Below are 27,715 nucleotides of genomic sequence, written 5' to 3' on the forward strand. Positions count from 1 at the left end.
AAAATTTGCATCGGGAAATTTGATATCCCAATTATTTATTTATGCATAAGATATTGAAGCATCCACACATATAATAAAATGTAAGGTGCAATTTTAATGCACGGTGACGGGATCCCGCCACCATGGGATTTTGGGAAGGTTTGATGTATGAAACTTTATCCTCGAGTGTGGAGAGGTTGTTTTTGTATTTCTTATTTATAATACTTATATCATAATAGAGCAATCTTTTCACTGCACTTGGCTCATCCTCTAATTAAGAACAATGTACCTGTGCCTATAAAAACCAAGTCACGGTGGCAAGGCATTCACTTGGTTAATTCGGGGGGCTCTATGTACATCGAAGAACCATGGAGGTCTTGGTATTCAGCATTTGAGAGTTAGGCATAAAGCATTCATGGCTAGAGTGGCTGTGAATCTTATTTAATTTAGCTAGGGTCGGATTATTTATGGGCCGAGGTGGTTGCATCTAAGTATAATTTCAATGGCTCACGGAAGACTTACAGATGCATCTAAGTATAATTCGATGCGAAGCCGCCACCTGAATACCTAAAGCAATATTATCCACGTCATAAAACACCACATAGGCGTTATCATCCGAAGGTTGTGGATGTTCTGGCAAAATTGCAAGGGCAACATAGGCGGGTCGCCAACCTTCCTTTTCTTTTTGAAAAAGAGAATGATTTATATACACGTGCTCGTTGGCTTTCCTCACAGCCCACTTGTGAATCACACGCGCGCGCGCGCACACATATATCCCTCTTGTGCCTCGCTTCCAGTTGTATATATGAGGGCCCGCGGGGGGCCATACAAGAGAAGAGAGTGAGTGAGGATGTCTGCAGTTCCCGCAGTGTGAATTAAAGACGTCTAAATCAAACCTTGGAATGTAGGTTCGATAACAAAGACGTTTATGGACGCAAACAGCTCCTGGTGTTTCCCGAATTATTCGCACCTTTCGACTCTTCTGATACTTTAATTATCAGAGGCGGGCCAGGATTGTTGCATTAAAGTTCCCACCCTCTCGAGATAAGGTGAGGACGTACAGGTTGCTTATCAAACAATCCAAGACACATTACCCTACCACCTCAGTTTTTTGATCGAGTTGTTTGCCATCATCCACATGCAAATCATATAAAATGGAAAGGTGAAGTGCATACGATTCCCTCTGCATGGGGTGGAGTAGACAGGCTTAATTGGAAGCAAACCTTTCCAATATTCCCCATCAACAGAGGAGAAAAGGATGGCTCGTTAGACTGACTCCAGTTGTTTGTTTTTGTTTTAAGTTTGCATCGTTGGGGATGGATGAACTTGCCACACCTCGCAAGTTTGTATAAAAAGAAGAATTTGCAAAGGAGACCTTTCTTTCTCCACAAACCAACTAACCTAAAATAGAAGCCAGAAAGTGGCTGGGACCGTCCCTTACCAAATGGGTGCCTTAAATTGAAAGGTGACTTGTGATTTGTGGCTAAATAAACAACTGGACTCACAACTCACTTATGCCCAAGTAACTTTTCACAGTCAATAGTACCTGTTCTTCTGAAAATATGCAAATTTTATACTTTTACTGAAACTGGGGGAAGCAATTCGCTTCCTCCATTGCCCTTCAAAAAAAAAAACAAACAAAGAAAAAACTCGCATGCGCTCCCAAGGCAGGCGCGATGGTGAAGACCCAGGCAGGTCTACGGTTTGATTCGACCCGGTCATTACATACCCTTGGAAAAAGGTCATAGGTCTATTAATTAGGTCACAGAGGAGGATGGTGTTTTCTTTTCTCTCAGCGCGGGAGTCTAATAACAAGCTCATACTTTATTTTCACAGTCGAGAAAGAACAGCGGGGTGGGCTATCTGGCCAACTGCATCCCATCTGATCATATTCCCTTATTTCGGTGATTCTTGGAAAGTGTGATCCTAAACCGAGTGGTATATCGAGAGAGAGAGAGAGAGAGAGAGAGAGAGAGAGAGAGAGAAGAAGAAAAAAAAAAGTTGATCCCAACTAATTTGCGATTATTTTTAGTTGGGCTGCTGGGCCCTGACCCAATTGATGATTTGAGTGCGATCCAGCTTCTTGATAAGCAATGGGCTCCATGCCTATCACCCACACCATTAAAGACAGAGACACAGAGTATGCCCACAGAAAAATGCCAAGTTGAAAGACGAAAGGAGAGGCCAAAAAGAAGGCCAAGGAAGAAAATTAAGATCCCATGCTTTTGCTGTTTCTCCTCAATTTCAGGTCGGTACTTGACTTAGAAAAGCATAGCCCACTTCCCATGTCCTTTCTTTTTTTCTTTCCGTAATGCTGCATCTACTTCAGGCTCAATTATTTGTTTCCTTTCTCCCCCCTTCCTTGTGTCTACTCATTAATAAATATATACTACTGCATCGGTGATGAGATCATGACGTGCGATTCTTGGGTGCAACTAATCACGCTGAGAACGCCAATAAAGAAAGGTTATTTGACGTGTTATTATTGGAGATATTTCGTGCGTCGCCTGGGTTCGCTCTCCACTGCCTCCAGGCATCGATTCCTGCAGGCAAATCCAAGCATCACTACCCTTCTTCATTCCCCTCCTTTTCTTACTTTATGTTTCACTTCGTCTCTTATTGGCTCGATGGTTCATGCATGGGTGTGCGCGGTGTGCCCGTAGATTCTCTACCTTCGGAAAAAGCTTCCATGCTTTCCATTCTATCTTTTATCTTTCCTTATCGGGTGCTGCCTGTCCCCCTTTTACCTTGGGCTTAGAGGCCTTTCCAGGAACAGCTTGCAGCTGGTGCGAGCAGGAGCCTAGCTAGTGGGATGGGGATCCATGCATGGGCTTATATTCACATTCCACTTCCCCACAGATGTGTATAAATTATAGAGGTCGGTAGGGTGATTCTTCATCGCAGGACAGCTAGTTGCAGCAGCAGTCATCGCAAGAGGCAGGGGTTTTGTGTTGTCCCACCAAGATGAACTACGGGAGCAGCTCTCGTGCCTCTGGTTTGAATCCTTTTGTTTGGTATAGTTTAGAGCTGTGGTTTCATGTATGGTTTAACTTTTAGCGGTTTTGGTGAGTTGAAATGGATAAATGCAGGTCCTAGGACTGCAACTAGGAGGTCGTTTGAGTATGGGAGGACCTATGTGGTCAGACCAAAGGGAAGGCACCAGGCCACTATCGTGTGGCTTCACGGTTTAGGTGATAATGGAGCAAGGTATTCTTATTCATCTGTAACCAAACTTCCTTTCCCCTTTGCATGCTGCTCCTTGATACAAGTTGAAGCTAAGATTGCCTTCGGCCAGCACCCTTTCTCATTGAGTTGGTTACCGTGACTCTGCTTAATTTATGGTTTAAGACATATATAAGTTCCCAGTACATGGATGCGAAAGTTGCACACACTTTTGAACTTGGTAAAAATGTTTATGGTCTGTGTTAACATTATCGAAGTGCTATTCTTTCTTTCTTTCTATCTTTTCCCGACGCAAGAATGTCCACCGAGCTGAAGAATGTTGAAGATTGTTACCTAGCATTTTTTTTGTGCCTATTTATTCCATTTTCACTTAAAATGATTAAGATGGTGGTTTTATTCCTTTCACATATTCCTAGTATTTCGTTTTTCCTTCTTAAATTCCTAAAGCATGTGCATGGTATGGGCTATTTTTCTCTTTTTTGGTGCAGACCGAGGGAATGAGAGTAGGTGGGGAATGTCAATGCGCTTCTGGCAGTTCACGGGGAATCATCTCTCCTTCGCATGTCTAGTTCATGCAAAAGATTCCCTGCCCAAATTAAATGATTCGATTCTAGGAGGCATGACAACCGTGAACATAATAATTAACAAAGATAATAGTACCCTGCACTTGTCATATCCTATCCTTTCTTTCGGTGACGGTCATGAATTACAAAAGGGAATATGCCTGAAGGCTTGATTCCTGGACCACTGGTCCAGTGTCTTGGTGTACGCCCCCTGCAGAAAGTTATTCGTCTCCCCTGAGTTGTACTTCTTCTAGGTTCTACCTGCATGCTGAGCGAAAAAAAAAAAAAAAACTGCTTCCTATCTGGTTCCTGCACTGCCTTTTGCTTCAAATTTTTTCTTTTTTCTGCTTCAAAAGCCTCACATTAATGCAGAGGGCTGAAACCTAGGCATCAGCACTATCTTTGGTTTCGTGTCATCGTATGTTCATTTTCTTTTTACAATAATGAAGTACTGCCATGTCAAGTATATCGATCAGCATGCCTGTATCAAGGTTTAATTGTATTATCAAGTGTGCTCAGTTTGCTACAGAGTCATGTTTGTTGAGCCAATAACTGAAAATAGTATCCTTTCGTTTTGAAAAGGCAAAGCAAAAAAAAAAAAATGATGCTTGATATGAACATTAGATGAAACATCATGTTGGTTGTATTTTTTGCCCTTTTACCCCCCTTTTTCTTTTTCCCTTCTTTTGGGTACATTTTTAAGTGTGTGTTTTTGCTGGAATGGCACATACAAATCTTATATATGCTAACCGCTGTCTTTTATCATCATAAACTGCTTTTTTGTGAATCAAACATTCACTTCTTACTTTGATGAGAGCTCGAGATAAATTAAAGAAATTCCCAGACATGCATGCACAATTTCTCATTTCTGGATTTCTGTCGCAGCTGGTCCCAGCTCTTGGAAACCCTTCCTCTTCCAAATGTAAGTAGGATGATTATGTTCTTCTCCGAACACTCAGTGATTTCTCTACTTATATCATAAACATGCTGTTCTATTACTGGTCATCTTCCTATGCCGGGAATTAAGCTTTTAACTTTTTTACTTGGTCATTACATAATTTACTGGTTAATTTGCTGGCATATATTTTAACAGCTTAGTTTCACCAAGGCTTATCGTGTAGTGCAGGTTAAATGGATTTGCCCCACTGCTCCTACCCGACCTGTGGCAGCCTTTGGTGGATTCCCGTGCACCGCCTGTAATTTCTCTTTCTTAATTACGAACTTCCTAATATCTTTGTATTTAGAGACCTGCTCTATTTAGTCTCATCTGATGTAGAGTTGTGAAGCATTCTCATAGTTTGGGTTCTGTCACAGGGTTCGACGTTAAAGACCTTTCAGTGGATGGTCCTGATGATGTTGAAGGGACGGATGTTTCAGCTGCACATGTAGCAAACCTCTTGTCAGCTGAGCCTGCTGATGGTAAGCTTCGAAGGAAGATACTTTGTTTGTTCACTACTGTATCTGCACATGTTTATCAGGTCATGAAATTCATATATTCGTATTGGTTTATACGTCGTTTCTCTTTTCTTTTAATCATAAACGTCTGACACTTTTTAACCATGGAATCCGGACCTCAATTCCCATGGAGAGAGACCATTTAACCTGAGACGTTACTGCAATGATAATTAAGCTCTCTACTTAATTAGCAACCATAAGTTCTGGGTTCGAGTCTTGGAGATGCATCTGCATGTATCCGGGCCTAGAAAATTATAATGCATGCGGCCGGGTCTCCTTATTTTTCTCTCAAAAACGTACGACATAGTGAGAAACAAGAAGATTCTGCCTTATTTTTGTTATTTTATGGTTGAAACTGATAGACACGCGGCTTTAGGTAGCTAGGTTCCAATAACAAGAAATTAAATGAAAAGCTGGATACATATGATTATCTGAAAGTCTACTTGATGTGAAGAAGAAATCATGTTTGCGCAGTTGTGTCTGTGTGAGCATTAAATTTTGCAATTTTCAGTATATTTAATATTTTCTATCGCATATATATATATATATATATATATATATATATATATATATACTGCACCAATCCATGTACATGTAATCCATAATAATCCATTATGGGCTTGAACTTCCAGCATATATATATGCATACTAACATCAAGAATGATCAAATTTGTTGTTACAGTAAAACTGGGTATCGGTGGCTTCAGCATGGGCGCGGCAACTGCCTTGTACTCTGCCAGTTGCTGCGCGTATGGTAGATACGGAAACGGCAACCCATATCCGATCAACCTGAGTGCGGTTATTGGTCTAAGTGGCTGGCTTCCATGTTCCAGGTTTGTTCAATTTTGGCGCACATAAATCTCTTCGTTATCTATTCTCATATCTCAAATCGAAATCAAAGCTCTTCAATATATATCCAGGACCTTGAAGTACAAGTTGGAAAGTTCACAAGATGCTGCAAGACGGGCTGCCTCCTTGCCTCTTTGGGTCTGTCATGGAAGAGGTGCCTAATTAAATATATATATATATATATATATATATATATATATATATTAGCTGGCTGCTATTACTTCTGAACGCATTCTCTTATCTGAAACGTTTCTGCCATGTCGCTTCTATAATTCCATGCATCGACGAATAAATCACAGCTGAAAACATTGCATTCAAATCGATCAATAAGACGTACGTACGCCTTCAATTTGGAGAGGAAACCGATGGATGGTAGGCGTCTTGATTTCTTCTGTCTTGTGTATTTTTGCAGGGGATGATGTGGTTCCCTACAAACATGGGGAAAGATCGGCGGAGGTCTTAAGATCATCTGGATTTCGAAATTTGACTTTCAAAAGTTATAGTGGGTATGGAAATTAACATTCGTTTAGCATGGTTTTTCCCAGCTGACGGAATCAACTGCTTTTTGCGTGATGATGCTATTGGCGATATGCAGGCTTGGCCACTACACGGTCCCTGAGCAAATGGATGATGTCCGCAAGTGGCTTACTGCAAGGCTGGGGCTGGATGGGTCTCGGTCATAATTGGGGAGTTTCGGGACGGCAACTTCCACAATATGGGCCAAAGAAGTCTATTAACTACTAGTAATTTTCGGTTTGGTATATGGTACGGTAGCGTTTGATCGTCTCAGCTTCCGGTCCCTCGCCGGTTGGCTCGGTATACGTACGTATTCGCTCGTTCGTTTCCTAGTCTGGCTGCTAGCTTATGGCAGCATCACTGTTTCAGAGATTGCTGGTATATATGGATATGTATGGATTTTACGTGTGCGTGTTTTGTAATATTGAGAGACCATTTCTATTATATGCAAGAATCTATAAAACTTTCCTGATGGTTGAGACTCCCCACCACTTATGCAGTTCCTATGTTGTTAGATTAAGCTGTCACTGCTGCAGCTGCATGCAGCATTATTCTACATTTGAGCCCGATGATTGTGCATTATTTTAGCATAACCAGCACTGTTTAATTTATTAGGTTCTTCCATGGGGCCTTCAGTCCGCTAATCCCATTTAGTTAAAAGTGCATGCAAGACTCATGTTTCTGATGCTCCTCTTTATTCCCAGACTTGCTCCTCCGCACGGTAGTAGACTCGGTCCTAATTAACGAGACAATATAAAAAACTACTAATATTTTCTTTCCCTTTCCGTAGACATGAAGTATGAAGGCAAGGCTGATAGAATGGAGGAGTTGGGCAGGGCGACCCTTCCCCTCCATATTATAGAACTCATGAGAGTTCGTCAATATATAATTATTTTCTGGGTTAAGCTGACTGGATGCACATATACATCACGACTGCCTGATGCCTGATTATATGGGCCGTTTAATTCTGCTTATTGAATCCCTTGGAGAATTCCGGGAATCCAAATAAGATGATAAAGCAGATGCACCGGATGCCACTGATGATTAGGTACATTTCACCAGCATTAAATGTTACCATAATTTTAGGAATCGCGTAACAACCTATATTGACCCGTAATATATTTTTTTTAGCGTGATCCTGTATCGGCTTGTATTATTATTTTTTTGTTAGCATTATTTTATTAGGGTGAGTTTAGTGATCACAACCAGTAATATTTGTTTTTGTTAGCATGATCCTATGTCAGTCTATATTATTTTTCTTATATGGAATCTGCATGCTAGTATATATAACTCTTGAGATATACCGAATGTAAAAAAAACATAGCAATAAAATCTCTTTTTTCTTTCATTTTTTCTCTTGTTTTTCTTCTTTTCTGCAAATATTTTAACGTGGTATTAGAGTCATCAATCATCTAATTTGTTGCTGCCATTTCTTCCGCCTTTGCTACAGTCGGTGTTGCCATGTCTAGAAGATTTGATAACCTTATTGCCAATTTATTAATCTCCATTTCCTAGTAAATAAACACCTGAATCATCTATTTTCTAATGAATTCACATATTCTCTATTTACCAATGAATCAACATTCGAAAATCCCATATTCCTTAGTAGATGTTCATATCCTATATTTTTTATAGATTAACATCTGAAGATCTTTTATTTGTAGCTCCTCTCCGCTACTTTTCTTCTCAACTTCAAATCTTCGGCCGTCCCTCCTCACCGTCACTCGACCCCTTTCTCTCCATCTCTGGTCTTATTTGTTGTCTTCAGCTCCTTCATCATTTAGTTCAAAATCTTTTGCTCCTCTTCCATAGTACCTCTGTCTACAAAGATTGTCAACCTTCGGTTGCCTTCTCTCTGATCTCTATTATCGCTACAACTGTCATCTTCTATATGTCTTCTCATTACTCATCATCAAATAAGTCAATCAACTACATCGGCAGACACGCCAGTCAGACACATGGACACATACACTGGTTTGCTATGTTAGTCAGTCATATTAGTGGATACATTAGTCTTTCACATTAGTTAGTTACGTTAGCATTGCCAACATATCAGTTTCTTGCATTAGCTTTCTGATCTATCACATAAGTTTCTAAGTTGTTATGTCTGTTTATGTTTTGCATTATCAAATTCTGTATTATCATATCAGCTTGACACATAGTCTACCATATCAGTTTTTGAGTTATTATGTCAACTCCTAATCTGCTACATCAGTTTTTGAGCTGCTATAACAGTTCGTGTTCTGCCACTTTAGGCTTTATGCTGCCACATCATCTTTTGATCTACCACCACATCAGCTTTTAAGCTGCTACTTTAGCTCTTGATTTAGTACATCAGTTTCTGGGTACATTTTGTGACTAGTTTTCAAACTCAAGTTAGCACATACAATACCATCTTGAGTTTGAGGGAGGATGTTGCCCTAATTTTAGGGATCACGTAACAACCTATAGCATGATTCTGTATCGACTTGTATTATTTTCTTTTATTAACATTATCTTGTTAGGATAATTTTAGAAATCGCGTAAAACTTGTATCAGTCAGTAATATTTTTTTTTGTTAGCATGATCCTATATCAGTCTATATTATTTTTCTTATATGAACTCTACATGCTAGTATATATAACTCCTGAGATATACCGAATGTGAAGGAACATAGCAATAAAATCTTTTTTCACTTTCACTTTTTCTCTTGTTTTTCTCTTTTTTTGCAAATATTTTAATATGGTATCAGAGCCACCAATCACCTAATCTGCTGCCGCCATCTCTTCTACCTTTGCTATAGTCGGCGTTGCCATGTCTAGAAGATTTGATAATACTTACTGCTGATTTATCAATCTCTATTTCCTGGTGAATAAACACCTGAATCCTCTATTTTTTAATGAATTCATATATCCTCTATTTACTAATTAATCAACATTCGAAGATCCCATATTCCTTAGTAGATGTTGATATCCTCTAATTTTGGTAGATTAATATCCGAAGATCTTTTATTTTGTAGCTTCTCTCCGCTACTTTTCTTCTCAACTTCAAATCTTCGATCGTTCCTCATCGCCATGGCTCGACCCCTTTCTCTCCATCTCTAGTTTTATTTATTGTCTTCAGCTCCTTCATCATTTAGTTTAAGGTCTTTTGCTCCTCTTCCATAGTACCTCTGTCTACAAAGATTGTCAACCTTCGATTGCCTTCTTTTTGAGCTCTGTCATCGCTACAACTGTCATCTTCTATATATCTTCTCGCTGCCACATCATCAGACAAGTTAATCAACCACATCGGCAAACACGTCAATCAGACACATGGACACACACCGGTTTGTTGTGTTAGTCAATCATATTAGTGGACGCATTAGTCTTTCGCATTAGTTAGTTACGTTAGCATTGTCAAACATATCAGTTTGCTGCGTTAGCTTCCTGATCTACCACATCAGTTTCTAAGCGGCTATGTCTCAGTTTATGTTCTACCATATTAAATTATGTATTATCATATCAGTTTGACATACAGTCTACCATATCAATTTTTGAGTTGTTATGTCAACTCCTAATCTGCTACATCAGTTTTTGAGCTGCTATAACAGCTCGTGTTCTGCCATATTATGCTTTATGCTACCTCATCATCTCTTGATCTACCACTACATCAGCTTTTAAGCTGCTACTTCAGCTCTTGATCTAATACACCAGTTTCTGGGTATATTCATGATTTAGTTTTCAAACTTAAGTTGGCACATACAATACCATCTTGGGTTTGAGGGAGCATGTTGGTCTAATTTTAGGGATCACGTAACAATTTGTATCGGCCTATAATATTTTTCTTTATTAGTATGATTCTGTATCGACTTGTATTATTTTTTTTATTAGCATTATTTTGTTAGGATAATTTTAGAGATTACGTAACAACGTACCTGTATCAGCTAGTAATATTTTTTTTTGCTAGCATGGTTATATATCAGCCTATATTATTTTTTTTTAGATGAAGTCTGCATACTAGTATATATAACTTCCGAATGTGAAGGAATGGAGCAATAAAAATTATTTTTTTCTCACTTTTTTTGTAAATATTTTAATATTAAAAAAATCAATCTGAGCAAGGTAAACGGGGCGGATAGCCGTGACAAAGGAAGCAAAATCAACAATAAATCACTCTGAGCAAACGCGGGCCCAGCAGCCGCATGAAACGTACAGTGAGATTTGGACATTTGGAGTTACAGGGAAGAAGCTAGCCTATGTGGCATTGCGCAGGATTTGGCGTTTCACTGTGGACCTCCACTCTTTCCGACTCCCCATCCATTGCTATATAAAATGAAGAATAATGTAAGAAGCAAGGAAATCAACTTCACCCTGGAGAGAATATAATCGAGAAAGAACTGATTAAATGAATCTCACTTCCTTGTGCCAGAATCCTTCCAGCTTTGACTACTTCTATATGTCTGATGATTTGACTATTGTTTCATGCACTGAGGTGTTTCACGTCTGCTGATGACAGGTAATCCTGGTTTATGCTTATTGGTGTTTCTCATCATGAATCTCTACTAGCTGTTGTGCTCGCTAAATATTTTCTAGATGTAAACTAAAACTACTACTTATAAGTTGGAGAAAATATATATTACATGACAGCTTATTTGAAGGTTCCTGCATTTTGACAGGCTCAGAAGCCTTCCATCAAAGAAAAGAAAAACGAAACAAAAAGAAAAAAGCAAGGCTTGGAGGCCATTTTAGTTATTCTTGAAATAAGGAACCTCCGGTCACAAGACCACATAACAATGCATCCATGAGATGGTTAAAAATAAACTTAAACCAAACCAAACGAACGTCTGTTCTCGGTTTAACCAGGGATATACAGCGTCAGCTATTAGACTACATACTGTTGCATTAGAGAGAGGTATAATCGAATTTGGCAATTTCGACTTTCATTCTGAAATGTCAAAGATCACAACCCTAAACTCCAAAAATATTGCATTTGATAGACTTAATTCTGGAGCCACTTTTGCCATACCCTAAAAATTCTTATGGACTTCCTGCATGCAGCTGCATCCTCCTCTACGCCTGCCAGAGGTTGTTATCATTTTCCTAATATCCCGCAGAATATGAGGGCAATCAGTTTGGACTCATGGGAGTAAAGTGCAACTTCTCCGGCTGACATAATTAACGAGGAATCCTCTCCCTACCAAGGCTTCGGAAATTGGTGACAGGCAGGATAATCCCGGGAGCAAATGCATCAGTCACGGTAGCAGTCGCTGTGTCTTCACTCTCGCGTGTGCTGTACCAGTCCTGGCGTCGACGGGCTTCGGCCCAAAATGATCCTGAAGCAGTCACAGCAGCTGCACAAAGAAAAGAGGAGACAAGGCGTCAGTGCAAGAAGAACAAGTGCAAGCTGTGCGTTCACGTGTCTTTTCTTCCAAAAGAAGCATGCAATTATATTTCATATGCAATTCAAGAATCACTTCCACTTACTTTCGAGCAGTTGAGACTTCCTGCAGGAGCAATGCTGGCTGTCCTCTTGCATAGTCGTTTCCTTCCTGATCATCTCAAGTACATAACAGGATTACAGGAGGGAAAAAATCAGGTACAAAATGTACTCCAACTTAGGTGAAGCAATATGCACACTTTGCCTTTTCTTTCTAGGGTCGATCTGGGCTGACTCGATGGAGCCGTCAGCATGTTCTGACGGCACACTTCTAACATCATCTTGATTCGCTGCAGTCGAGAGCCAATTAAATGTGCTCCCATATCTAGTGGAAATTGATAACTAGAACAAGAATTCTGCGGATCTTGTGTTTCTATGTGGATAGCCGGCCCAAAATAGGCCCATATTGGACTGAAGTCGGCACACCCAACAGATGTCAGTCTAAAATACAAATAAAAAAAAAGAAGATGGGAATAGGGAAATCCCGATCTCCTGTCCGAGCTTCCGATCGGAGGTGCGAGGTGTGGCCGGTGTGGGGTCTTGAAGCCAGTGAGAACTGCCGGCAGCCGTTGGAACCACCCTCAGCCGTCGAACGGCCGAGACAAACCTCGGAACTACCGACCTTATCTTCCACCTTTTTCTCCTCGATCGCTCGATTTAGTCCCCTCTTTCCCCCCGCATGATCCATCGCTGATCTCCGCTTCCCCATCGTCCCCGGTGGTTGCTACGCCACCTCGATCAACTGCTGCTGCCTGAAGCCTCTCCGCTCTCTAGTTTTCCCTTTGCCCTGTTTCTCTACTTCAAGAGTCATTAATTACTCTTCTCTTGCTGGAATCCGCCGGAATCCACCGCCATCAGTCGAGAGCCGGTGAGCTCCTTCACCAACCCCAACTCCCCAGCCTGGCAACCGGCGAGATACTGGATACGATGCAGATATCACAAATAGAATGAGGCCAAATGGAATGGTGATTTGGAAAGGGAATGAGACCAAATGCATGCAATCTGGATCTCATCCGGACATCGGTCGATGTATCCATCTATCTTGTCGTCAGTCAGTTTGGGAAATCTACTGGCGCAGAAACCTACTCCTCGCTCAATATGTCGTCGAACACAACTGGACGAACACAGATCAGATCGGATCAGCCACTCATGGAACCACTATACATGCCAACCGCCCATGACACACTTGGGTATCGGCCGGACATATCTGCCTCGGTTATGCAACGTTGGACCCTCAGGACGTGAAAGAGATGCTCCGGCCCATGGTGCATGTTGTGCATCCCAACTCCCAAACCATGAAGGGAGTACACATCAAACCTATGCAAGATCACCGAAATCCAAGCTTCAGCAGAGATCCCCGCTGGCTGGCTACTCCATTGATCATACGAAATTCTGAAGAAGTCTGCAATGGTTGGTTCTCCATGTGTTTTCCACGATGTCTCCCGCGTGCCTATTTCTAACGAGAAAGAAATCAGTCTTTCCAGAAATCAGTCTCCCCGCCACGAGAATCACAGTGGCATATGTATCATCGACCAGGGCATGACCCAGAGGTTTGCACACTGTCCTTTCTCCAGGTTCAGAGTTCAGGATGCCCGATCCTATAGTTTGTTCCATTTAGGGAGATCGAACAGGACACGCTCTGACCTGTTACCGCCTCGTGCATTTAATTTTGGTGGCAATGAGAGACTTTCCGGAGAATTGGAGCACCCATGTGTCCTAGCCATTAGTCATTTCCCCATTTTCTTAATTTTGTGTAGGACTGAGCGAGATTAGAAGCTTTCCTGCAACATCATGAACAATCGCATATTATTAGGGGTTAAAGGAAAAAAAATAATAACCAGAAAAAGGCAAAGAATAAGTTAACTTGACATTAACTTGAACCAAATGCTGCATCATTTCAATGCAGGTGTTTGGCTCAAGCTAATTTCCCACATCGCGCAAGTAAAAAAGGAAAGCAGCAGCAATCAGTAGATGCAAGAAAAGGCTTAAAAAAACCATACAGTTTGTCACATTTAATCCAACTCGCATGTTGATCTCAATTCTACCACACTTGTCATTTTGATTTACTCTGGCACGGTTCGCAGCTATCCTCTTCAAGGTAAGAAATTTGTTGGCTCCAATTATGGGAAGACCTAATAAAATCTAGCATACAACTTAGGAGGCATCGGGCCTGAACACTTGGCGTCCTTGACATCCTTGCTGCAGATAAGAATGCAGACAAATCATCTCAGGACATCACAGATAAAAGTCACCCAACAACTAAGACATGATTGCTGTGGGTTACCATGGAACGTCCCAATGATTAGCAGCAGCAGCCAGGTCCAAGCATGCTGTTCAGGGCTTTAGCTGAGAGCAGCAGGTCTAAGGCTGCTCTGATAGCAAGGAGTATATATACATTGATGCTTAGCAATATCTTGAATCAAAAATATCCAACATAGAATCCGAAGTCATATTTTGGATGAAAAAGAATATCTGGAAGATTCATGTTGGATTGTCAAGCAATAATAAAACTGGAACAAATTACCATCGCAAAAACACCCCGATGAGTTGGAAAGAGTTTTATGCCTCAGTCTCCATCAGCAATTCCTTGAGTTCAACTTTCTGCAGAGAAAAGAAGCTCGGCAACATGTCATGAACTAGAGTAGCAAGTGTTCTGCAGAGAGAGAGAGAGAGAGAGAGAGAGAGTAACAAGTGCGTTACTCACTAAAATCTACCTGATACACATTAAGAACAATGTCTGATCCCCCAATGAACTCCCCCTTTATAAAAATCTGAGAACATGTAGGCCAATTGCTGCACAAATAGAAAGAGTACAATTTATCTGAGTTAAAAAGAATAAATCAAAAAGCAGCTTATTGATCTGATCTAGCAGTCAGAAATCAATGAAGTAGGGATATTTGAATATTTTTTTTTCTTTTCTCTTATATTGGAATTTCAGTGGGCCTCATCATGGAGTTGTCATTTAGTTGCCTATATAACATAGGTTGGCTGCATTAGGAAAACAAATAAGGAATGATTTGAGGAACGTAGAAAAAAAATACCGCAGAAATACCGAATCCTTCACTTCAATGGCAACAGCATCTGCAGAAACCTTTTAGTTTGTTCTTTGGTAGGTTCATAAAGAAAGCATCTCAATGCATAAAATTAATAATAAAGAAGAATAAGAAATTATATAAAATAAACAACTAGAGATGAGAGATCCACAAACAATTGGCATTTATAATATTGATATGAAAAATCTGAAAAAAGATGTTACTGTACCATAAATTAATCATCATTATAATAAGCATCTAAAAACCTACGACCATGCCATCACTTTGAAGATATCTCTTGAAGTGCACATTTATTTCCAAACACATTGCCACTATTTGCAAGTACAAACTGAATAAATGCAGTGGACTGATCATTCACATATCTGATAGTATCTAAATAGATAGAAGTGACACTTTTAACACAAGCACGCCTGCAAGCTCACACATATACTCATGTGCATGCTTACATGCATGCGCACATGAACGCGCACCCGTACTCTATGTGTGTGTGTGAGAGAGAGAGACCAGGACCCAACACAGCCTGTTCAACAGGTAAGACACACCACAATGTCCTAGTAGCCAAAAGTACAATCATCAACTATCTGCTGCTGTTCAGCTAACATGTAAGCTACTTTGTCAACTAATCACATCTGTGGGTGGTCTGTCTATTAGATTGGCTAGCAGATTTATGGTCCATACAATTTTTTAGATAGCTAGGCATAACTCTAGTATTAGGTTTTATTTGTTGACTTGGTAGGAAAGTTTTCTACTTGAACTTTCCATGATTTAATGTTATATTGCAACTTTTTGAAACCTATAATTTCTTTAGCCTTATGATATCACTGAAATTATGTGTACTATTGTACTTTTTTGCTCCAGCAGTCCAAAACTTAAAAGATCCAAATAATTTAGATTGGAGAGAGAGAGAGAGAGAGAGAGAGAGAGAGAGAGACTTCACGAAAAAAAAGATACTTAAGAGCAGGCTTTCACATCCTCCTTGAGCTCAGGATGTTTCAAAATATATCTTGCACTAACAGGACTCCTGTATAACCATATGGAAAAGCATAACGCGCAGAAGCTAACATTTCAACACCCTTCAAAGATAGAAGTACTTCAATCTCACAAAAGTCAGTCTGGCATGCAGTAACTAAGAGTTTTGCACTCACTGCAAACGCACTGAATCCGCACGGAGGAGCATCAGGAAGTCCCTTCATATAAACCATGACAAGAACTTCCTTGATATCCTACAACCTCAGAGGTACCAGTATTTTTAAGCAACATAATATATGTTTGGTCAAGAACATAATGTTGAAGAATATTTCATGACTTGCTGAAATCCCAGTAGTGATGCAGCCTATTCACAAGTTTGATAGTTTATTATAGAGCAGATATACAAAAGAAAAATCGGAATAAAGATGCATAACTACTGAGTGCTGGAACAGTAAGAAAAGCTCTCCATTAAGGGTATGTTTGGCTGCAAGGAAAATCATGAAAAAGGAAAGGGAAAAGTAGGACTTATCCATGGAAAGGCAAAAGTTTCCCAGAAAACTAGTTATAAACTTTCCAAATTTGTTGAATTTCCAATGCGAAAAATAAATGGAAAACAAGATTTTTCAAAGAAAACAAGTTTTCCGAGCAATTTTAGTTGCAACCAAATCCAAATATACCCTAAGTATGCATTAAGTACATAATATGCCTACATGAGTTTTGAGTATGAACAAGAAAAGATTTCTTTGTCAAGATAAGCCAGGTTATTCCATATTGTTTTGTATTTCAATTGACACTGCATCTGTTTCGTAAGATTTTTATCTCACTTCATCCTTAGGCACAATCATTTGGGTGGCACACTAATAAATTAGGTAAATTATATGTCCCACAACCTAAATTTTCGATTTCTCCATGGGGACATTTAGCAAGGTTCCTCATCAGGGCTCTTTATTGGTTTTTAATAAAATATCTCTATGTAAAACCAATTTGACTTCATCCCACTATAGATGGAAAATCAACAAAAGGTGGACCAATTCACACACTTTTGATTTTCTACTGTTGTTATTGATTACCAACAGAACTTATTAGATTTGGGATGAAAGACCATGTAAATGCCTAGAGAGTGAGTGATTGCAATCATATAAACCACATAGAGATCAGTGCATTCCTGATGACAGAAACCTCCACCGGCGTCAATTATAAAGCCATAGTTTTCACACTAGCTAAATATATTTTCATGGTTAATATCCAAGACAAAGTCATAGTTTCAAGAACTTTAACCCCTTGTACAGGCAGGGATGGTGTCTTTGATTTGTAATGCTGTCTATCCATACTCTTAATGAATTGGATTAGACTTTGGAGTCTTTCTAATCATTCTCTTGGGGGAAAAAATCAAGTACTTTAAGTCAGCACTCAATTAAGTGTACAAGGGAACTTCAAAGAAAAAAAAAACAATCAACAATCTAATAGCACAGAATGTATATGCCACTTTAATAGAATAGAGAAAGTAAACCGAACTACAAGAGGATCCACAAGCAAATTGTTTTTAGAAACTTGAAATATTTTCACAATAATTGGACAAAAAACATAGATGCCCCCTGTTTGGTTTAAATAGCATGGAGTCTGTGACCATCACATATATTAAGATAAAAAAAGGTCAATATTAGCTATGGGACCAGATATATTGTATGAATATGAATGCAGGCAGTGCAGAAGGTACATGAGCAGATAAATGTTACAGAAAAGGCATGATAATGGACATGCATTAAGATTTTGAGATAAGTACATTAGAAGAATCTCAGAAATGTCACTTGGCTAGAAAGTGCGAAAGCAAGCTAGGGTGGTTTAAATACATCTAGCACGTGCTAGGACTGGCGCTTACAAATTAAGATCTTCAGTATGAGTTGAACATCTGAAAGGGGCAATGAGAAACAATGCTCAGTTTGACTCATGAACCAGAATCAATGATCATCTTTTTTCGTAACATGCAAATCGATTTTCAGGATTTTGGTATATGATTTATTGTAGAAAAAGTTAAGCACTCCTATAAGCAAATAAGGAGGGCAGTAAAATAACAAGGTGTGAAGTAAGTATTCTTACCTTTGACTTAAACAAAGGAGTAGACATGAAGATGCCGGTAACCATGCTGTTAGGTAATGACTTAGCCATACTTGTAGAGAAAATTATCCACTCAGTTTGAAATTCTACCTGATATAGGAGGGATTTATCGAACAAAGCAAGCCCAGCTGCGCAAGGACAATGACTAACCACTCAAGAAACTAGACAAGGAAATCGTCCAATGCATTCTAGATTTCCAGGAGAACCTTCCACCAAATAGAAAGAGAAAACTCTGGGGTTGATGAGATCAAAACAAATGAAGCAACCCTGTTTTGGTTACGAAAAGAAAAAATCGCTCGAAGACACCGAACGAACCCCTCGATGGTCTTTTCATCAAAAAGAAAAAAAGAAAAAAAGAAAAAAGAAAAAATACCGTCAATGATCCCTAGAAACTACACCAACTAAAAGGAAGGAGAAGAAAAGCTAGAGAGAGAGAGAGAGGAAATACCGCCGACACACACAGACAGGGAGTGAGAGAATGGGCTCCACCGTCTTTCTCTAGCAAGGAGGTGGCGGCGGCGTTGGCTAGCTCTCCACGCTCCGTATAAAGTTTTAAGAAAGATTCAGATAATTTGCAATTTCCAAGCGAACCAGTTATAAAGTTATTTTGCTGGAATAATTAAGCAATATTTGTGAATCATCTATATTCAGTAATTAACAATCAGAACAACAACGGATTATGAGATTTATGCAAATCCGAAGAAACTATGCAACGCAAACCATCAATTTTCGGGTTCATGCTGAAGGAAACCGAAATTAGGGGTCATGAAGACGACCAACAGGTAACTAAGAAGATGAGAACTAGAAGCCTTGCAATTAGGGTTTTGCTACCGTCGTTGAAGGAGAGGAGCGGGGGGCGGAGAAACTAGATCGGGAACGAGGTGGCGACAGGTACCGGAGAGGGAGAGCAGCGAGAGGGACCGACCAACGACAACCGAGCAGAGAGAGCATCAGAGAGAGGGAGGGACGCAGTGCCGTGTACACGTCCCATCGGGTCACCGGAGAGGCTCGTCGGGGTCGCCAGGGCTCCAACGCGGGTGACGGTCGTTGAAACTTTAAACAGGGGGGAAAGGGGAGGGCAGAGTGAGAGCGCCCCACGCTCGCTGGGCGCGAGTGTTTTTGGAGCCCGTTCTCAATTTCGCCCAGCGCTTGAAAGCTCGAGTAAATAATAATAAAGTTGGAATTCGTAACACAAATAAAAATGACTTTTTTTATGTTAAAAAAAAAAATAAAAAAAAAAAAAAAAAAAGAGGAAAGAGGGGGTGAGAAGAACTTCATCCGCATAGCAATCTCCACTGGGCCCCCTTCCGGCTGGAGAGTGTTGGATGCAGGTAGCAATCTCCACTAGGCTCCTTTCCTGCTAGAGAGTGTTGGATGCGGGGAGAACATTTTTTACTTATGCCCTCCTCATCCGTGGCAGAGCCCCGCCAGCATGGCAGCCCTATTTCCGTGTGAGTACGTCACATCAGCACCACCTAAGTAACGGCAAATCAGATAGCGACTCCACCGAGCAAACCAGGTTGAGGGCATCCAGTCCTCGCATTTAATCGACGCCCGTGGGTTTCAAATCTGGGCCACTCCGATGAAATCAAAGCCCCATTCCCACCGTGCTACCACCTCGGTGGTAATAAAAAAGACTTCAGAAAACATGAATAAAAGAAAAGTAGAGGAGGATGCATGCATTTCGAGTTGCTAGATTTTCCTTTTTTTTCTAAGAAGATGGATGGCGTCGAATTGCTTGTAAATCATAAGCTATAGCTTCATCTATTCTATAAGATAGTTCGCATCCGCAAGGAGTTTCAAGATGTATTATTGATCAAATTTCTAGATTTGGCCTAAGGGTGACCACGCCGGAGGAAGCCGAGAAGACGCCGACTGGGACGGAGAAAGAGGGTCACCTCCTACGCTTCAGGGTATTTGCACAAAGGCTTATTTATAGTCCCGACAAAAGTGCCTGGGTGGTTGAGGCATGGTCTATCATCATCATGGAAGAAGATAGTCCTGACCCGGTGGCGTGTGGCCAAGGCCAAGGCTTGCTTGAGGCGCACGGTTTGGGCAGTCCTTATGCACGGCATGGTGTTGGCTGGTGTGGCAGGGTATGACTCTTGGTAGCAAACATGACGGGGGCAGCAAGGCATGGTCCTTAGTTCTTGAATTGTTCTGTATTGCTTACGGAGGGCCTTTTTCTACCCTCTTTTTATAGGGTAAGAGTCTTGGCCGTTACCTGTAGTTTTGGGCCGAGTTGTGATCAGCTGGCCATTAGCTGGAGGCGGCGTGAATCACAGAAATTAAGGTTGATAAGGCTGAAGTCGGCTCGGCCTCGTACCAAGGTCGGCTCGGTCTTCAGCGAGGTCCGAGGTCGGCCTGGCCTCTGGCCGAGGTTGGCTCGGCCTTCAACAGAGTCCGAAGTCGGCCTGGCTTTTAGCAGAACCGAGGTTTAGCCTGCCCGGCTCTGAGGTCTGCTCGGCCAAAATTGGATGACTCAACGTAGAAAGATCCATTTTGCCTTCCATCACTACCTCTCCTTGGAGCAGTATCAAGTAGTCTTTATAGCGGAAAGGTTGAAATAGAGTTTTGAATGTAACTCAGAAGTTTGACCGAATTTAGTAATTGACAAGCAGAGACAAGTTCTGAGCTGGCCATAGAGAAACGGAAACGCTGAAAGTAAAGCAATGTTACTATGTTAGGAGGCACCATCTAATATATAACACACACAAAAAAAAAAAAAAAACAGAAAGATAGAAATAATATACTGAGGAGATTTGTGTAACTTGGTTCCGCTCGCCAGGTAGCAAAGAGCTCGAGCATCTCATGATACTGTAAATCTGAATTACTTCTGCCGCCTTAAAGTTGCTAAATGGTAGACAGGAATTGATAAACAATAATTGGATTACATTATCAAAGGCTATTAGTATACGAGGCATGGACTGGTACAGTTTCCATAATCCTACCGACCTTCTAGATTTCATACATAGAGCAATTTAGAAGCAATACAAGGTTCCCACTGATCTAACATCAGAAGATCTGTCGACCAAAATTGCTAACCCTATTTTGGCATGTAAATTGCTAACCAAAATCTCATCATATTAAGGTTGAAAAGTGCGGCAACCTTTTTCCAGATTAAGATTGAAAAGAGCAGAGCATGTTACCAAATTAAGATTGAAGCTAGCAATGTTATGAATCCTGCAGACAGAGTACCATCAGATAAGATTTTTTTTAACATTCGACCTTCCCACCCCTCGGCACCAAATTATAGTATCTGGATCCGGGCCTCATGGCATTTTTATCATCCCCATATTCGGACCCTGATCGATGTCAGTCACGATAGTAACAGACCCAGAAATCCGGCAGGTTCCAGCAAATTCCAGCTCGGGATATTTATCCCTGCCCAAGGGCCTCGTACTAATAGACTGATGGTCACTCGATCACTTTTAATCTTGAAAAGAAAAAGAAAAGAGAGGCCAGATACCCAAATGTCATCCCGACGCTCGAACGCCCAACGCAAAGGTCGATTTACCGTCGTAAACGCTAGCAATATCCAAACGACCACTAGAACGATCACTCAAACGAGATATGACTATGAGCAACCAAACGCGTACGGCCATCGGAAATGTAATATCCAAACCAGAATCCCACATTCCATGTTCGAATTCTTCGATGAAGCAATATTATTCACAATCTTTTCTTCTCTTTTAAGGTTTCAGATCCCTCGAAAACAGGTCCCCAAAATGTTCAATGGCGAAGAAGCACAGAAGCAGCTACCTTCCCATGTTTAATTAATGGTGAAGCAGCTAGCTCCCAAGGTTCAACGGTGAGAAGTGGCTGATTCCCCTGTTAAACAAATAAAAACATAAGAAAAAGACACTTGTATCAATGACAAGAAATATTTCGGAATAACAAGTGATTTACAGAACCCACCCCCCAGCTCGACACACCCAAAATACGACACGGCAACAACCCTACAATCACAGCAACTCATCTTCATCGTCCTCCTCGTCGTCATTGTCCGACATCCTCAGCCGCCGCCGGCGTCTCCCCTGGCCTTGTCGAGAAGCAACAGGCGCATCCTCAGCTCTGCTGGCATTACCATCATCGTCCGCATCATCAATACCGTTGCTGGTTGGTCTGCCGGAGGACTCCTGCTCGCTGAAGGTCTCTTCCCACAGGATCATTCCCCTTCCTCTTCGGCTCCGTGAGGAACCTCTCGAGGAGCTCCTCGAGGAACGCAAAGATGGTCGTGGGGAACCCATACCTCCTGCTCGAGTCACCTGTACAATCAAGAAAACTGTGATCGAGGGAAATGGGATTGTACCGCCACTTAACTCTTCATCGTCCCCGATGACGCCGATGCCATCCTCCTCTCCAGCGATGGGCGACCGAAACATGCTGAACAGGTCGCCAAGATCGCGCTGTTGCTCCAACCTCCGCCAATCTCGTTGTCGTTCAGGGTCGACCTCTGATGGACGCACAGAGGGGTGCTCTTTCCTAGCATGCCTTCTCAGCTCGCCATAAACCCCGCTGAACCCACAGGACTCCATAGCGCAGCCACGGATCTTAGCATTGAGATACTGGCGTGCAGGCTCCACCACGGTCCAGCCAGTAACGAGCCCACGGCACAGAGGGCACAAGAGCTTTTCCGGCTGTTGACCCTCGGCACCCTGTTGAGACGGTTGGGATTCAGAAAATGACTTGCGGTACTGGTCCAGGCAATTAGAATGGCGGTAGCTGGTGTCGCACATGAAAGCGCGACAACCCTTCTCCCGGGAGGCGCAGAGAAGGAGAACAGCATTGTGAGGGTGCTCCATGCACACAGGGCAATGGATCTCCTCCCACTCCTTCGTGTCCTTGGCGGATGGAACACTAGATTCACAAGGTCTGCAAGAGGCCGAAGAAGAAGAAGAAGAAGAAGAATGCCTACGATCGCAGGACGAGCTGCATGGGAAAGGTGACCCACGAGATCTTCGTTCAAAGGATGCAGAACGGGTCCTCCTTTCCTTCGGCATACTACTTGATTGAATATGAATGGAACAAACAAATGTTCCTCAAAGCAACTATCTGATGTTCTATAAATTAAAAGCAGGATGCGATATGATCGGGCTTGACACTGTGCCGAGACAGGATGGAATCCTCTGCTCTGTGATAAAAAAAAAAAAAAAACCAGACAGCAAATTAGGGCAAGAAGAGCTACATTTTTTATCTATTACAGCAATTATCTTCAGTTAAAAAAGAGTCTGGTTAGATAATAAATTTTTAGGTCGCATCTCATAATCGACAACGGCCAAAGATTCAAAAAGACTAACCACAAACAAAAGTAAACATTCAGAATTGAGATTAAGATAAACAAAGAGGACAGGTAGCACATAAACAAGCAAATAGGAACAAAAATTTATCAACTGCGAGAGATAAGGAACATAAATAAATCAATAGAAATTTCGTCACCCACGTCCTCCCTCGTCCAAATAATGGATGCTAGAGCCAAGAGCCAGCACAGACTTATGCGTGCCTTTGGAACTCTTAAGAAAGGAATCGCAGAAACTTTGGTTATAGCTCATCGTATTCGGAGAAATATAATAGAACAAACGACAGAGAAATGTGATGAATACGAGTATACGACTGGTTGCTCTTCTTGTTTGATACAATTCGGGCAATCTCCATTCAAATATTTATTTTCCGGAAATGGCTGGAACCACCTGGAACAGAACCATCCGTCTCACCTTTCACGAATCTACGGATGGCACCTTTGATGGAAGGTGAAAAACAATCGGTTTCCCAAAGCAAAAAAAAAAAAGAAAGAAAGAAATAGTCTTTCTTTTTTTCATCTGATCACAACTGCGGCCAAGCAGAATCGTCAACAAGAAAAACATAAGGTCGCAGTCTTCATCTATTATTATCATGATACGACATCTACATCAAGAAATCATTGCATCACAACACCAACCCTCGGAAACAAACCCTAGGAAATCGAACCCTCCCAAGCAACGATGAGTCCGGCATCAAGCAGCAATATCTCCATCAATTAACCAATACAGCACAACCGGCCTCTCATAACCAGCGAAATCCCAGAGCAGAGGTACGAGTCTAAGCGCCAAACGAAGAGCAAGAACAAGAACGGCACAAGGAAGACTCCCTCCAAGAAAACGCAACCACGATTAGGGAAAACGGATCGAACAGCACAGAACGCGCCGATCCGTTGCAAGAACGAGAAAAGAGCAGATCAAAGCAGGAAGCGGCGGTGGAAAGAAGCGGAAGATTGGATTCAATTTCGCGGAAGAGAAATTACCGAAGGGATCGAAGATCTGATATACGAGAGGGGGAAGGAAGCGTTTCCGAGACGATGATCCGCTGCCCAGAAGTAGAATACCCGCTGGCTTCCTTCCTCTTGAAGCCGGCAGAGGAGAGAGGGCGAAGACGGATTGTGAAACCCTAATTTCGCGAGAAGGAAGCGAAACGGACAAAGGACCAGGCAGATGCCGGGGCAGGCCACTTATATACCTAGGGGTGGGCTTAGGTGACGTGGCGCATGACGTGGACGGACGGGGTTCTCTCGATTTCGAACGGCGTCTCCTTCTTCAAGTCGGCGGAGATTTTTTATTATTAATATTATTTTATTTTGTGAACGCAGGTAAATCGTAGCCGCCGACCCAAGACGGCGAGGGAGTCAGCACCCAGCGAGCGCCGATGGACGAACGGACGATGGTGGGACCCGCGGATGGGAGGGAGCTGAGACGAGCAAGGTGGTAATTTACGCCCCAGTTGGCCAACCCTATCGTAACGAGTCGCCGTTAAACTGGTTACGATTTAGCGTCGATAAATTTACATCATAAACTATTTGATTTAATTTGTTTATTAAATAAATTATATTAAGATTTCGAGCTTCGACCCCTTTAACCTACTTTTAACTCATTTAACGATTTGTTGGGTCGCTAACCTGGCTTATTCATGACCCATTTAATCTGTTACTCCTGTCTTATTTGAGACTCTTTAAGCTTGATCTAACCTATTCATTGATCAGGTTATAGAAATCAAGTTGAGTTGCATATTCAATGAAACGATCAAGCCCGGTTTTAGATTTTTGATTACATAATAAGTAGGTCGGGTTCGTGTTGTGAAATTACCAACTCAATTCTTATTGGACCAAACCAGACCCATTTGTTACCCTTATCAAGAAGCCCTAGCTCAATTTATTGATGTTTTCATTTAGAACTAGATGGAAAAGTCTGGATCAAGATAGGAGAGGTGGCAGGATATGAAGCTCGGTTATGGATGGTGCGGTCATGCTCGAAAGAAATATGACTAGAACAAGGTCGGACGAGTTGCTGACATGAAAAATTTAGGTTTAAAGTCAAGCCTACGCTTATTATTATTTTCGATTCAACAGAACTCTACCCAGTTTAAAAAGGACCCAATCCGGATTAAGCTTGACCTGTCAAAACCTGAATCTACCGGCAGCTTCATTCAACCCCTGATTTACCATTGCGCGCTCGAGAGGGTGGTGGGGAAGAGGAGGCGATGAAGGAAGATAAGAGGGAGGGAGGGAGGGAGGGAGGGAGAGAGACAAGTGTATTAATTAATCTCATAGAAAGAGGGTGGATTCTTCTTCCTCGCTGTCTTTGTTGTCCTCGTAGATTAATTGATGGAGTCTCTTCCTCATTAGCCTCATCACCGGGTATTAATAATCTCATCCAATAGCTTAGCCAGATAGAAAATTAAAGAGTACGTGCAACATATTTGCAATTCCTTTTGACTGTACATCTAATTAACGAGAATCAGCAAGATGGTGCCGTTGATATATGGTTGGATTAGCAACATCCACACCAACCCAGCTCAAAACATTTGTCATAAAATATACCTAAACCTTTTCCGGATCCCCTGCAATGCTATCTTCGGTACCGCTGTGCTTTTACATCATCGCGAAAACGCCGCCGCCCGCCTCGGACTTGGACAATCTCTGCTACCCATCCTGCACCCGCAGAATGCTTTCTGAAAATTATCGGTTGGACCGTGATTAATCAACGTGATCGACAGCTCCAAGTATCTTGGTTCGCGAAATTTTTAGAAGAAGCTGAGGCGGAGAGGCATTGATCGCAGCACCCACGAACCGCTTTCTGAGACTGAAGGCGGAGAAGATAAGGTCCCCGCGACCAGCGACAGGACTTCCGGTCCAGCGAGCGGAAGCTTCTTGCCCCTCCCTCGGGGAACTTAAACTCGTAGTTCCTGACCATTGATGGCGCCGGCAGCGGGAACAGCGGCAGGGGGATTGAGTTGCGGTGCAACAATTCCATAGATGAAAGCAGCACCTTCCAATGGTCAGACCTGGTGCCAAACAGACGAGCTGAAATCCAACTCGCAGGTGAACCGGACGACCTCAAATAGCCTTCAGTACCTTGGCAGCACCATCCCTTTGTCAACGGATATCCAAAATCAATCTCTAGCTTTTCGATGGAACCGCCGAGGAATTGCAACCGAATTTTTAATTTAATAATTTAATTTAAAAAAATTAAAAATTGAAAAATTACAACAACGTCGCTATAATTTTTTTTTTTAAAAAAAACTCTTTTGTTTTTCACTGCCCAAGAGGGGACCTAGATGATACCGGCTGTACATGGTTTAAAATTGTCGTCTAACATGGTATATTTTTTGCACGGATACAACATTTTGCATAACCATAATGAAGTATTAATGGAAATATTTATTTCTTTTTCAAAAAAATAGATTTTTAAACAGAATTATTATTATTTTATTTTTTAATATTCTTTGGAAAAATTTAGAATTTTTAAAATCTCTTTATCGATGGTTCCCATAAATAAATATAAATACGCTCGCGTTTATTGGCATTTAGTTCTTCCAAGCTCAACTTGGGTTTTAAAGATGATGGGCTGCAGCCCGACTGTTCTTGTCTCTACCAACCATACGGTCCATACCATGCATGTGGCATGACGTGGCGCGTGCATGGCTTGAATATTTTGCCACACGCTCCATCCACTTTGAATTGAATTTAAAATCGAAACTCGATTTCAATCTAATGAGTATCACAGATCATGTTTGAAATCCTTATACGGATCTTAACGCTAACACTCGCGTGCTGGGCCATTATGAGATGCCAATGCTGGTAGGCTATGAAAGCGTTCATTGTGAGAGCCGCTGAAACCTTTATAGACCTTTCCAATGATTACCCAGACCGAGCTTATTTAAAGGGATCTTTCCAATGATTACCTATACCAAGCTTATTAAAAGGCCCTAGATCCCAGATCCCATACACATCACATCCAAACCTGATCCAGACGCTCCTACTAAGCCCTTTTCCACCTAATTTTCCACTTTTGTCATTGGGCTTTTCTGAGCTCTTCTTGAGCAACCGGGCCAAACCGCCCACATGTCCGTGCTCGTGATATGAAGATTCAAACTCATCTTGGAGATCCTCTTACCACGAGCCTGCACGAGATGACAAATTTCATTCTCGAGCTAGTACTTTCGCCCATCCCAATCCAGATATACCTCTTTTCCCTTTAATTATGCAATTTATCTTATTAATTTTTAAAATTATTATTTTTTAAAAATATTGGTAATTTATGGGCGCCATACCTCCTACAGGAATTTCATCTACCTTCACACGCATCCACCAAAAACGAATTGGAG

General features: G+C 41.5%; 2 protein-coding genes and 1 long non-coding RNA gene across 7 annotated transcripts; 1 reads left to right on the forward strand and 2 right to left on the reverse strand.

Annotated features, from left to right (window-relative positions):
* Positions 1-2,729: 2,729 nt before the first annotated feature.
* Positions 2,730-7,017, forward strand: LOC103721284 (uncharacterized). The gene is made up of 9 exons (XM_008811429.6): positions 2,730-2,974; positions 3,069-3,186; positions 4,611-4,647; positions 4,852-4,921; positions 5,040-5,144; positions 5,863-6,013; positions 6,101-6,183; positions 6,442-6,535; positions 6,625-7,017. Exons 1-9 carry the CDS (start codon positions 2,944-2,946, stop codon positions 6,710-6,712), a joined length of 777 nt encoding a protein of 258 aa, XP_008809651.3. The 5' UTR covers positions 2,730-2,943; the 3' UTR covers positions 6,713-7,017.
* Positions 7,018-11,121: 4,104 nt separating this feature from the next.
* LOC103721291 (uncharacterized) lies at positions 11,122-19,225 on the reverse strand. Of its 5 annotated transcripts, XR_015969179.2 has the most exons (8): positions 18,528-19,225; positions 14,984-18,405; positions 14,657-14,735; positions 14,467-14,543; positions 14,227-14,355; positions 13,943-14,141; positions 11,990-13,723; positions 11,122-11,856 (listed from the first exon to the last, which is right to left on the reverse strand). It is a non-coding gene; the product is annotated as an uncharacterized LOC103721291 (long non-coding RNA). The 5 variants fall into 5 exon arrangements; XR_016396581.1 differs by having other exon boundaries at positions 14,227-14,543; XR_016396580.1 differs by having other exon boundaries at positions 14,227-14,309; positions 14,657-18,405.
* Positions 19,226-21,721: 2,496 nt separating this feature from the next.
* Positions 21,722-24,543, reverse strand: LOC103721295 (uncharacterized). Its single transcript, XM_008811449.4, has 3 exons — positions 24,360-24,543; positions 21,998-23,213; positions 21,722-21,910 (listed from the first exon to the last, which is right to left on the reverse strand). Exon 2 carries the CDS (start codon positions 23,080-23,082, stop codon positions 22,045-22,047), a length of 1,038 nt encoding a protein of 345 aa, XP_008809671.2. The 5' UTR covers positions 23,083-23,213; positions 24,360-24,543; the 3' UTR covers positions 21,722-21,910; positions 21,998-22,044.
* Positions 24,544-27,715: the final 3,172 nt, after the last annotated feature.

Source organism: Phoenix dactylifera, chromosome 9, assembly GCF_051530095.1.
Source record: "Phoenix dactylifera cultivar Ajwa chromosome 9, Ajwa_hap1_PhDact_Kaust_v1.1, whole genome shotgun sequence".
Classification (NCBI taxonomy): domain Eukaryota; kingdom Viridiplantae; phylum Streptophyta; class Magnoliopsida; order Arecales; family Arecaceae; genus Phoenix; species Phoenix dactylifera.

Bases quoted from the DNA above. Each gene is read 5' to 3' on its own strand.
- LOC103721284 (XM_008811429.6), top strand. From the start codon at position 2,944: ATGAACTACGGGAGCAGCTCTCGTGCCTCTG. The intron at 3,187-4,610 runs GTATTCTTATTC...TTTCTGTCGCAG, and splicing joins TTAGGTGATAATGGAGCAAG to CTGGTCCCAGCTCTTGGAAA. The intron at 6,184-6,441 runs GTGCCTAATTAA...GTATTTTTGCAG, and splicing joins TTGGGTCTGTCATGGAAGAG to GGGATGATGTGGTTCCCTAC.
- LOC103721295 (XM_008811449.4), bottom strand. From the start codon at position 23,082: ATGCCGAAGGAAAGGAGGACCCGTTCTGCATCCTTTGAACGAAGATCT.